Source organism: Pelophylax lessonae (assembly GCF_965119305.1).
Source record: "Pelophylax lessonae genome assembly, chromosome: 1".
NCBI classification, from domain to species: Eukaryota; Metazoa; Chordata; class Amphibia; order Anura; family Ranidae; genus Pelophylax; species Pelophylax lessonae.
This window is the reverse complement of record NC_138768.1, coordinates 862658112-862670438: the sequence shown is the minus strand read 5'-3', so window position 1 is coordinate 862670438 and position 12327 is coordinate 862658112. Positions and strand designations below refer to the sequence as shown.

Below are 12327 nucleotides of genomic sequence, written 5' to 3'. Positions count from 1 at the left end.
AGAGAGAAAGAAAGAAAAAGGGATGGAGGGAGAGCAAAATAAAGAGGGAGGGAGAGAAAAATAAAGAAGGATGGAGGGAGAGAAAAAAAAGGGATGAAGGAAGAGGGATGGAGGGAGATAAAAAGAAAGAGGAATGGAGGGCGAGAGAGAGAAAGAAAGAGGGATAGAGGGCGAAAGAGAGAAAGAAAGAGGGATGGAGTGCGAGAGAGAGAAAGAGGGATGGAGGGAGAGAGAGAGAGAGGGATGGCATGTGAGAGAGAGAAAGAAAGAGAGATGGAGGGCGAGAGAGAAAAAGAAAGAGGGATGGAGGGCGAGAGGGAAAAAGAAAGAGGTATGGAGGGCGAGAGAGAGAGAAAAAGAGGGATGGAGGGTGAGAGAGAGAGGGGTGGGGGGAGAGAGAGAGAGAGAGAGATAGGGATGGAGGGGAGAGAGACAGAGATAGGGATGGAGGGGAGAGAGAGAGGGGGGGGTGGAGGGGGGAGTGAGAGGGGGATAGAGGGGGAGAGAGAGAAAGAGAGAGAGGGAGAATGAGAGAGAGGGGGATAGAGAGAGACAGGGAGAGAGAGGGGGGGGTGTAGGGGGGAGAGAGAAAGAGAGAGAGGGAGAATGAGAGAGAGGGGGATAGAGAGAGACAGGGAGAGAGAGAGGGGGGTGGAGGGGGGAGAGAGAAAGAGAGAGAGGGAGAATGAGAGAGAGGGGGATAGAGAGAGACAGGGAGAGAGAGAGAAGGAGAGGGATAGAGAGAGAGAGGGAGCAAAAGAGAGAGAGAGATCACCACAAGCAGCAGTGTTTGGCTATGCTCTGGTGGTCTTCTGCTTCAGTGAATGATGATTCAGGCAATTCTTCTTACCCAGCGGCCGCACAGTAGAAGATGGAGGGAGGAGGTGGGTTAAGCCAGTAATAGGCGTGGAGGAGGACGAGGAAGATCCTCCTCCGCTCTGTATGCTGGGTCCTCTCCCCGGCCTCGCTTTCGTCCTCTGGACATCACTGGTTGCTAGACGCCAGTCGGGTGGCGATCCTAGCAACCAGTCTACCGCAGACTACAGCAGCGGGTGGAGGAACAAACGGCTCTCGGGGGGCCTGGCCACCAGCTAAATTAAACCGAGCTGCTGCGGCAGCCTTTTCTGGGGGGGATCGGATTGGGGGAAATTGCCACCGTGCGTGGGGCCCCCGGGCAACTCCCCAGCGTGCCCATACGGAAAGACGGCCCTGGAGCTGAAGCCGCAGTGTCATCATGATAGTTTATACAGCGGAAAACTGGAAACCAGAACTTTATGACCTGCAGTGGGGCCCCAGAATAGGAAGAAAAATCTACTTCCTGTCACTCTGAAATTACATGGAACTAATTTGTATTAAAAATACATAAAGAATTAAGCATACAAAAAAAAGACTCAGATTAAATCCGAACGATTCAACAGTCCTCAACAGGTTTGCTTCCAAAAGGTCTATTGTCAAAAATTTTTTGTTATTGGCTATTTTGATTACCCAAAACAGCAGTACAAGATGTGCACATCTGTAAAAAGATATAGATATATACACAGAAAAAAGAATGTGTGAAAAAATAAAAACTAAAAATAAAATTAAATGTAAAATAAATATAAAAATAAAAACAATAAATCTAAAACAAAAATAATAAAAATAATGAAAAATAACATGCAAATACAAAAATAATACAAAAAAAATACAAACATTTTTTTTTTTATAATTACCATGCAAAGTCACATAAATGTGGTTTTTACAAGAAATACTCTATTTGAAAATTATTGTGTGAACTGCCTATTCACCAATAGTGGACAGACTTTCTTACCACAAGTACTAAAATTATGACATCACACCTTGTTACATACAGAAAGCATAAAATATTATACAAATTATAAAAGGTACATAAAAGTAAAGGAAATCGGTTCCACTCTGTTCCATTTCCTCAGAAATGTAATGCCTCATCAGTGTCCCTATCACTGCAGCTTCATTAGTGTCCCTATAAGTGCAGCCTCATCAGTGCCCCTATTAGTGCCCATCAATTCTGCCTTATCAGTTCATCCTCATCAGTGCCCCTATCCGTGCAGCCTCATCAGTGTCCCTATCGGTGCAGCCTCATCAGTGTCCCTATTGGTGCAGCCTCATCAGTGCCCCTATTAGTGCCCATCAATGCCCCCTGATCAATGCAGCCTCATCAGTGTCCATATTAGTGCCCATCAATGCTGCCTTATTACTGCCCATCATTTCTGCCGTATCAGTGCAGCCTCATCATTGCCGCCTTATCAGTCCCAATTAATGCTGCCTTATCACTGCCCATCAATGTTGCCTTATCATTGCAGCCTCATCAGTGCCGCCTTATCTGTCCCTATTAATGCTGCCTCATCAGTGTCCCTAATCAGTGCCCCTATCGGAGCAGCCTCATCAGTGCCCCTATCGGTGCATCCTCATCAGTGCCCCTATCGTTGCAGCCTCATCAGTGCCCCTATCGGTGCAGCCTCATCAGTGCTCCTATTGGTGCAGCCTCATCAGTGCCCCTATCGGTGCAGCCTCATCAGTGTCCCTAATCAGTGCAGCCTCATCAGTGTCCGTATCAGTGCAGCCTCCTCAGTGTCCGTATCAGTGCAGCCTCATCAGTGCCCCTATCAGTGCAGCCTCATCAGTGTCCCTAATCAGTGCAGCCTCATCAGTGCCCCCATCGCTGCAGCCCCATCAGTGCCCCCATCGCTGCAGCCTCATCAGTGCCCCTATAAGTGCAGTATCATCAGTGCCCCTATAAGTGCAGCCTCATCAGTGCCCCTAATCAGTGCATCCTCATCAGTGCCCGTATCGGAGCAGCCTCATCAGTGCCCCTATCGTTGCAGCCTCATCAGTGCCCCTATGGGTGCAGCCTCATCAGTGCTCCTATTGGTGCAGCCTCATCAGTGCCCCTATCGGTGCAGCCTCATCAGTGCCCCTAATCAGTGCAGCCTCATCAGTGTCCGTATCAGTGCAGCCTCATCAGTGTCCGTATCAGTGCAGCCTCATCAGTGCCCTTATCAGTACAGCCTCATCAGTGTCCCTAATCAGTGCAGCCTCATCAGTGCCCCCATCGCTGCAGCCTCATCAGTGCCCCCATCGCTGCAGCCTCATCAGTGCCCCCATCATTGCAGCCTCATCAGTGCCCCTATAAGTGCAGCCTCATCAGTGCCCCTATCAGTGCAGCCTCATCAATGCCCTATCAGTGCAGCCTTATCCTTCTGGATTAATGCTGCCTTCTCAGTGCCCCTATCAGTGCGGCCTTATCAGTGCAAGAAGAAAAATTACTTATTTGCAAAATTGTATAACAGAAATGAAGTATGGTTTTTGTTTTTTTTTCAAAATTTTTGGTCTTTTTTCATGTATTTATAAAAAAAAAAAAACCTAGTGGTGATCAAAAACCACCAGAAGAAATCTCTATCGGTCTCAAAATTTTTTTAGAAAAATGTAATTCGGGTACAGTATTGCATGACCGCGCAATTGCCTTTCAAAAGTACGACAGTGCTGCAAATTGGCCTGGGTGGGAAGGGGGTGAAAGTAACCAATAGACAAAAGGTTAGAAAAAAAAACTGGCTCCTAATTTTTAGCTGGCTCCTATATTCAAAGCAAATTAGCCAAGCCCTGACCTATACTGCGTATATTTCCAGATCAATACAGGCTTTGCTGGTGGTACAAAAATAAATGATCAAACGTGTTAGACCCAATCCAAGAGAACATGGACAATGTATATCTGTAGTATGCAGCCTTTCTGTGATGTGCAGGGTTTAAGGTGGGGGTAGGTAGTCACTGTTTAGAGAGTCGTCACCAAAAGCCTGGCAGAGCTCTGGTCTCCTCATGACGGTAGGTAGAACAACGTGGAAGCAGTGTGTTTCCATATCACAAAAACACAAAGTAGAGGAGCATCTCAGAATCTTAAGTAATCTTTTGGACCTGGAGGCTTTGTAGAGCTTTGGGTGAGAAAAAAACATCCACTCCTAGGTAACGTCTTACCTGGTAACCAGACCCCATTATTGTTATGGGAAATCAACTAGGAGGTACCATGTTAGTTTGGAAAAATTCAGGTTAGTTTAGTGTTTTCTTTGTACCAGCTGTACAAAGCCCTCCTGCCTTGATGAACAGGACTGTTACTATAAACAGTGTTCTATTGCTGAACGGTGATTTCAGCTATTTATATGTTACTAGTTGTTTCTTGACTTTAGTAAAACCTAACGCCCCTTTACACTGTGCGGTATCCCTTACATATAATAACTTAGAGAATTTAGTGATTTTGTGATAAACACTTTCTCTAAATATTTCCTAGGTGGAGCATGAAGCGGAAGGTGAGGTCTGTCTGCAGTACAAGTTTAAAGATGAAATGGTAAAGAATGATCTTCGTTTCGCGCTGAAGGTGCAGAACGCAGAAAGGTTAATATTTAGTATTTAAAACCTCCCTAATTATTGGCAAACATTCCCGGTGTTATCCTTTTAGAGTCACCACTAAAAGACTGGTAGAGCGCTCATCTCCTCATGTACAATGTTCCTATTCTTACCCACCACCCACAGACTAGCAGAGCTCTGGTCTATTCAAGTATCGTGACTCTCCTCTTACCCACCACCCACAGACTAGCAGAGCTCTGGTCTATTCAAGTATCGTGACTCTCCTCTTACCCACCACCCACAGACTAGCAGAGCTCTGGTCTATTCAAGTATCGTGACTCTCCTCTTACCCACCACCCACAGGCTAGCAGAGCTCTGGTCTCCTCATGTACCATGTCTCTTTTCTTACCCACCACCCACAGACTAGCAGAGCTCTGGTCTCCTCATGTACTGTGTCTCTTTTCTCACCCACAGACTAGCAGAGCTGTGGTCTCCTCGTGTACCATGTCTCTCCTGGTCTATTCAAGTATCGTGACTCTCCTCTTACCCACCACCCACAGACTAGCAGAGCTCTGGTCTCCAAGTATCGTGACTCTCCTCTTAAACACCACCCACAGAGTAGCAGAGCTCTGGTCTCCTCAAGTACCGTGTCTCTTCTCTTACCTACCACCCACAGACTAGCAGAGCTCTGGTCTCCTCATGTACCATATCTCTTTTCTTACCCACCACCCACAGACTAGCAGAGCTCTGGTCTCCTCAAGTACTGTGTCTCTTCTCTTACCTACCACCCACAGACTAGCAGAGCTCTGGTCTCCTCATGTACCATATCTCTTTTCTTACCCACCACCCACACACTAGCAGAGTTCTGGTCTCCTCATGTACTGTGTCTCTTTTCTTACCTACCACCCACAGACTAGCAGAGCTCTGGTCTCCTCGTTTACCATGTCTCTCCTCTTACCCACCACCCACAGACTAGCAGAGCTCTGGTCTCCTCAAGTACTGTGTCTCTTTTCTTACCCACCACCCACAGACTAGCAGAGCTCTGGTCTCCTCAAATACCGTGTCTCTTCTCTTACCCACCACCCACAAACTAGCAGAGCTCTGATCTCCTCATGTACCGTGACTCTCCTCTTACCCACCACCCACAGACTAGCAGAGCTCTGGTCTCCTCAAGTACCATGTCTCTTTTCTTACCCACCACCCACAGACTAGCAGAGCTATGGTCTCCTCAACTACCGTGTCTCTTCTCTTACCCACCACCCACAAACTAGCAGAGCTCTGATCTCCTCATGTACCGTGACTCTCCTCTTACCCACCACCCACAGACTAGCAGAGCTCTGGTCTCTTCATGTACCGTGACTCTCCTCTTATCCAACACCCACAGACTAGCAGAGCTCTGGTCTCCTCATGTACTGTGTCTCTTTTCTTACCCACCACCCACAGACTAGCAGAGCTCTGGTCTCCTCATGTACCATGTCTCTCCTCTTACCTACCACCCAGAGACTAACAGAGCTCTGGTCTCCTCATGTACCGTGACTCTCCTCTTACCCACCACCCACAGACTAGCAGAGCTCTGGTCTCCTCAAGTACCGTGTCTCTTCTCTTACCCACCACCCACAAACTAGCAGAGCTCTGGTCTCCTCATGTACCATGTCTCTCCTCTTACCTACCACCCAGAGACTAACAGAGCTCTGGTCTCCTCATGTACCGTGACTCTCCTCTTACCCACCACCCACAGACTAGCAGAGCTCTGGTCTCCTCAAGTACCATGTCTCTTTTCTTACCCACCACCCACAGACTAGCAGAGCTATGGTCTCCTCAACTACCGTGTCTCTTCTCTTACCCACCACCCACAAACTAGCAGAGCTCTGATCTCCTCATGTACCGTGACTCTCCTCTTACCCACCACCCACAGACTAGCAGAGCTCTGGTCTCTTCATGTACCGTGACTCTCCTCTTATCCAACACCCACAGACTAGCAGAGCTCTGGTCTCCTCATGTACTGTGTCTCTTTTCTTACCCACCACCCACAGACTAGCAGAGCTCTGGTCTCCTCATGTACCATGTCTCTCCTCTTACCTACCACCCAGAGACTAACAGAGCTCTGGTCTCCTCATGTACCATGACTCTCCTCTTACCCACCACCCACAGACTAGCAGAGCTCTGGTCTCCTCAAGTACCGTGTCTCTTCTCTTACCCACCACCCACAAACTAGCAGAGCTCTGGTCTCCTCATGTACCATGTCTCTCCTCTTACCTACCACCCAGAGACTAACAGAGCTCTGGTCTCCTCATGTACCGTGACTCTCCTCTTACCCACCACCCACAGACTAGCAGAGCTCTGGTCTCCTCAAGTACTGTGTCTTTCCTCTTACCCACCACCCACAGACTAGCAGAGCTCTGGTTTTCCCATGTACCCTATCTCTCCTCTTACTCACCACCCACAGACTAGCAAAGCTCTTGTTTCCTCGTGTACTGGGTCTCTTCTCTTACCCACAAACTAGCAGAGCTCTGGTTTCCTAAGACTCTTATATATATATATATATATATATATATATATATATATATATATACAGTGGGTACGGAAAGTATTCAGACCCCCTTACATTTTTCACTCTTTGTTATATTGCAGCCATTTGCTAAAATCATTTAAGTTCATTCTTCTTCCTCATGAATGTACACATAGCACCCCATACTGACAGAAAAACACAGAATTGTTGACATTGTTGCAGATTTATTAAAAAAGAAAAACTGAAATATCACATGGTCCTAAGTATTCAGACCCTTTGCTCAGTATTTAGTAGAAGCCCCCTTTTGAGCTAATACAGCCAGGAGTCTTTTTGGGAAAGATGCAACAAGTCTTTCACACCTGGATTTGGGGATCCTCTGCCATTCCTCCTTGCAGATCCTCTCCAGTTCTGTCAGGTTGGATGGTAAACGTTGGTGGTCAGCCATTTTTAGGTCTCTCCAGAGATGCTCAATTGGGTTTAAGTCAGGGCTCTGGCTGGGCCATTCAAGAACAGTCACGGAGTTGTTGTGAAGCCACTCCTTCGTTATTTTAGCTGTGTGCTTAGGGTCATTGTCTTGTTGGAAGGTAAACCTTCGGCCCAGTCTGAGGTCCAGAGCACTCTGGAGAAGGTTTTTGTCCAGGATATCCCTGTACTTGGCCGCATTCATCTTTCCCTCCATTGCAACCAGTCGTCCTGTCCCTGCAGCTGAAAAACACCCCCACAGCATGATGCTGCCACCACCATGCTTCACTGTTGGGACTGTATTGGACAGGTGATGAGCAGTGCCTGGTTTTCTCCACACATACCGCTTAGAATTAAGGCCAAAAAGTTCTATTTTGGTCTCCTCAGACCAGAGAATCTTATTTCTCACCATCTTGGAGTCCTTCAGGTGTTTTTTTAGCAAACTCCATGCGGGCTTTCATGTGTCTTACACTGAGGAGAGGCTTCCGTCGGGCCACTCTGCCATAAAGCCCCGACTGGTGGAGGGCTGCAGTGATGGTTGACTTTCTACAACTTTCTCCCATCTCCTGACTGCATCTCTGGAGCTCAGCCACAGTGATCTTTGGGTTCTTCTTTACCTCTCTCACCAAGGCTCTTCTCCCCCGATAGCTCAGTTTGGCCGGACGGCCAGCTCTAGGAAGGGTTCTGGTTGTCCCAAACGTCTTCCATTTGAGGATTATGGAGGTCACTGTGCTCTTAGAAACCTTAAGTGCAGCAGAAATCTTTTTGTAACCTTGGCCAGATCTGTGCCTTGCCACAATTCTGTCTCTGAGCTCTTCAGGCAGTTCCTTTGACCTCGTGATTCTCATTTGCTCTGACATGCATTGTGATCTGGAAGGTCTTATATAGACAGGTGTGTGGCTTTCCTAATCAAGTCCAATCAGTATAATCAAACACAGCTGGACTCAAATGAAGGTGTAGAACCATCTCAAGGATGATCAGAAGAAATGGAAAGCACCTGAGTTAAATATATGAGTGTCACAGCAAAGGGTCTGAATACTTAGGACCATGTGATATTTCAGTTTTTCTTTTTTAATAAATCTGCAACAATGTCAACAATTCTGTGTTTTTCTGTCAGTATGGGGTGCTATGTGTACATTCATGAGGAAGAAGAATGAACTTAAATGATTTTAGCAAATGGCTGCAATATAACAAAGAGTGAAAAATGTAAGGGGGTCTGAATACTTTCCGTACCCACTGTATATATATATATATAATGGATAGATTGGGGACAGGTATGGCTGGAAGGAGCCCACCCCTCTTTAAAGGTACAGGAGCGCACTGGAACCCAGCAGTAGTACAGTGGAAGCAAAGGTATACAGTGCATCCCCTCACCAAAAAAGTAACAGTACAAACAAATAGCAACTGCCCTAACCTATAATCACCCTTTTTTTTAGGCCCACCGTCCACAGAGCAGCAAAACTCAGGTCTACTCATGCCCTTTCTGTCTTCTCTCACCGATCATCCACAGTCTGGCAGAGATCTAGTTTCCTCATAAATGCTGTAGCTTCTTTCAGGCCCATCATCTACAGGCTGGCAGATCTCTAAAATCCTCATGTATTGTCTATCTTCTTTCAGTCACCATCCACAGACTGCCATAGTCCTGGTTTCCTCATCCACTGTCTATCATCTTCCAGGCCCACCATTCACAGACTGGCAGCCAAAGCTCTGATCTCTGAGCTGGACCATGGAGCAGAGTCACAGTCTGAAGATGTGAAGAAGAAGATCTTGGAGACCAGTCTGCAGTCTGGTGTTGTCTCCTCTCTCACTGCCTATGTAGCCGTCAACAAGGACACCAAGACACGTGTGGAGGGTCCTCCCGTGCGCAGGGATGTCCCAGCTCCAGGTATGTCGTCACATTTGAATGCAGCAGACTGGTTCGTAATGCCAATAACAACGTAAGTTTGTCTTGGGGAAGGCAACGAATAGTTACTTCTACTTGAGTTCATTTTCAGCTGTGACTATGGCAGATCGTTGTAATTACAGTCATCTAAAGAATATCTTTTCTAAAAACTAATACCATTTAGCCTTACTGTAACCATGAATATGAACTCCCATTTAGTACTGTGGTAAATTGTATCTTAACTGCTTGCCGACCGCCGCAAGTACATATACTGCAGCGGTCAGCCCCGGCTAGGCAAAGTGACGTACCGGTACGTCACTAGCCTGTGAGCCAATAGGGGGCGAGCGCGCGCCGCCAGAGGCGCGCTCCCGCCCCAGCTCATTCACGGACACCTCCGCGCGAGTGACTGGCGGACCCGATGTCCGCCGCTCACTCGCGATCGTCCGCTGTGAAGGGAGAAAGGCAGGCGGCTAATGTAAACAAAGCCGCCTGTCATTGTTCCCTGTGTAAAAGCACTGATCTTTTTTTTTTTTGCAAATAGTTTTTATTCAATTTTTAAGACATAACAGAGAAATAAGAAGAAAGTAAAATAAAATAATTTCTCAACATTGTAACTATGAGCAGTAACATCCGCTATAATCACGTATGACAGGTTATCAATCAAGTCAATCAAATAACGCAAGTAATACAAGCAAGTATGTCACATCCAACAGTAAGACAACATTAACTCAGGGTGGCTTCATGGCCCAAAAGTCCCAACATGCATTAAAGGATTGCAATTGTAGCCTATTTATTGCCAGAGCTCTTTCAAATCGGTAGTTAACTTTAAGAAGCTGAACCACATCCGTCAGATTTGGAGCTTCCTTGGTTTTCCATCTGCGGAGCACAGATGTGCGAGCCGCAAGTAACACATGTGTAACCCAGGGCCTATATTGGGCCGGTATGTCATTAATCCCCAGGTGTAGTAAGGCTAATGCTGGGGTCGGTTTTAATATGCACCCGGTATGAGAGGACACATATCTAAATATCTGGTGCCAGTAGCTGGTTAATGAAGGACAGGACCACAAAATGTGGAGTAGAGTCCCTACTTGAGAGCATTCCCTCCAGCAAAGTTGAGAGTAGGATTGAGAGAAGCCCGCCAGGCGGTAAGGTGTGTAATACCACCTATTCGTTATTTTTTGGGACATCTCCCAATGATTTGCGCAGTGCGAGTATTTGTATATGGTTGTGAGGGCAGACTTCCACTGGGAAATGGAGAACGTAGTACCAAGGTCTTTATCCCATCGGAACATGTGAGTGGTTTTGTAGAATTCAGAATTATCCAACAGAACATCATAATAGTGTGATAGTTTGGGGGTTTTCGGCAGTGTGTTCGTGAGAAGGTCCCATATCCTGCCATCGACCAAGATCGATCACAGGGGATGGTCCCGCAAAAAGTGAGATATGCGCAGAAGGTGAAAGTACATATATTGAGGGAGGTTGTATTTTTGAATTAGATCCGTAATGGGGGTGAGGGATCCACAGGTATATAGTGAGTTAATAGTGGAGATATTCCACCGAGTTAGCAGGTGCGTGGGAAGATCAGATATATATCGGGCAAGAATATCGATTGGCAGTGTGCACGAGGCAGTAATGTCCCGTACATCCGGAGATACCGGAGACAGGCGCCACACCCTTAAGGTTGCTTGCATTGTGGGCGGTAGGTCTACGAGCCTCCATTCCCTCCACCTGTCACTCAGGAGCAAGGTTCTCAGGTCTCCCGTCGACGACACATCTCGCTCAAGTTCCACCCACATAGGCGGTTCCGGGGTCGTGAGCCATTGTCGCAGTTGGGCCAGTATCGTAGCTCTGTATTAGGTAGCTATGTCAGGGACGGATGCTCCCCCAAACTGCTTTTTCTTAACTAAAATTGAAGCTGCGCATCTGGGGCGCTTACCTCCCCAAATGTAAGCCGACATCAGCCTAGTCAGCTTGAGAAGATGTGTCGCCGGAAAGTGAATGTGAAGTGCTCTGAAGAGGTACAGTATTTGGGGCAGTATAAACATTTTATAGGCTGCGACTCTCCCACTCAAGGAGAAGTAGGGAGCATGCATGCGAGAGATGTCCGCATTGATCTTGGTCACCAATCTGCTGACATTTACAGGTAGCAGTCTAAGGGGGTTGGCCGTTAGATCAATACCCAAATAATGGATGCTGTCTGAGGACCATGGGATAGGAATGGAGGCCTGCAGTTTAGATTGGAGCGTAGCGGAGACCCCTAAATTGAGGACTGTAGACTTAGAGGCGTTAAGATTATAGAACGAAACCCTGCTGTAAGAGAGGAGTGTGGTGTAAGCCGCTGGAAGCGAAACTTCTGGGTGGGTGAGCATCATGATAATATCATCTGCAAATAAATTAATCTTATGATGGTATGTGTGCAGTTTAAAACCTGTGACGAGGGGGTTGGATCAAATTGTTTCGGCCAACGGCTCTATAATCAAATTAAAGATTGTGGGAGATAAGGGACAGCCCTGCCTTGTACCGTTCGTTATGTTGAAGTTTTTAGATAGCGTGCCCGAAGTGTAAACTTGTGCCGTCGGTGATGAGTAGAGGGCCATAATGGCAGACAGGATGGGTACTGAAAAGCCAAATTTTTGGAGTGTAGCTCGCATGTAACCCCAATGAACTCTGTCAAACGCTTTTTCGGCGTCTAGGGTTAATAGTACAGAGGGAAGTTTGGAGGAGTGTGCCTGATGCATGATGCCCAAGAGTCTCCTTGTTGCATCAGAGGTCTGCCTACCTGGTGTGAATCCCATCTGATCCCTATGTATAAGCGTGGGGAGAATAGCTTGAATGCGTTTGGACAGGGTACGGGCGTACATTTTTGCGTCAGAATTCAGTAGGGAAATGGGACGAAAATTGGCCGGTGTGGTGGGGTCTTTACCTGGCTTGGGCAACGTAACAATATGGGCACTTAGGATATCCGAGGGTAATGAGGAAACTTCCATTGTTTTGTTATAGACTTCCGTCATAGTAGGGCTTAAGTGTTGACTAAAGAGTTGATAAAATTTGTTGGAAAACCCGTCAGGGCCAGGTGATTTACCCTTCGGTAACGATGTGATACTAGAGCGCACCTCCGCGAGCG

At 47.0% G+C, this 12327-nt stretch overlaps 1 protein-coding gene across 1 annotated transcript in view; it reads left to right on the top strand.

Annotated features, from left to right (window-relative positions):
- The window catches only part of LOC309544394 (von Willebrand factor A domain-containing protein 5A-like), a 108818-nt gene that overhangs the window by 54556 nt on the left and 41935 nt on the right, over window positions 1-12327 (top strand). The window contains exons 12-13 of the mRNA XM_082243309.1: window positions 4295-4398; window positions 8998-9206. Coding sequence (XP_082099435.1) covers window positions 4295-4398; window positions 8998-9206 — 313 coding nt within the window. The remainder of the gene's footprint in view (window positions 1-4294; window positions 4399-8997; window positions 9207-12327) is intronic.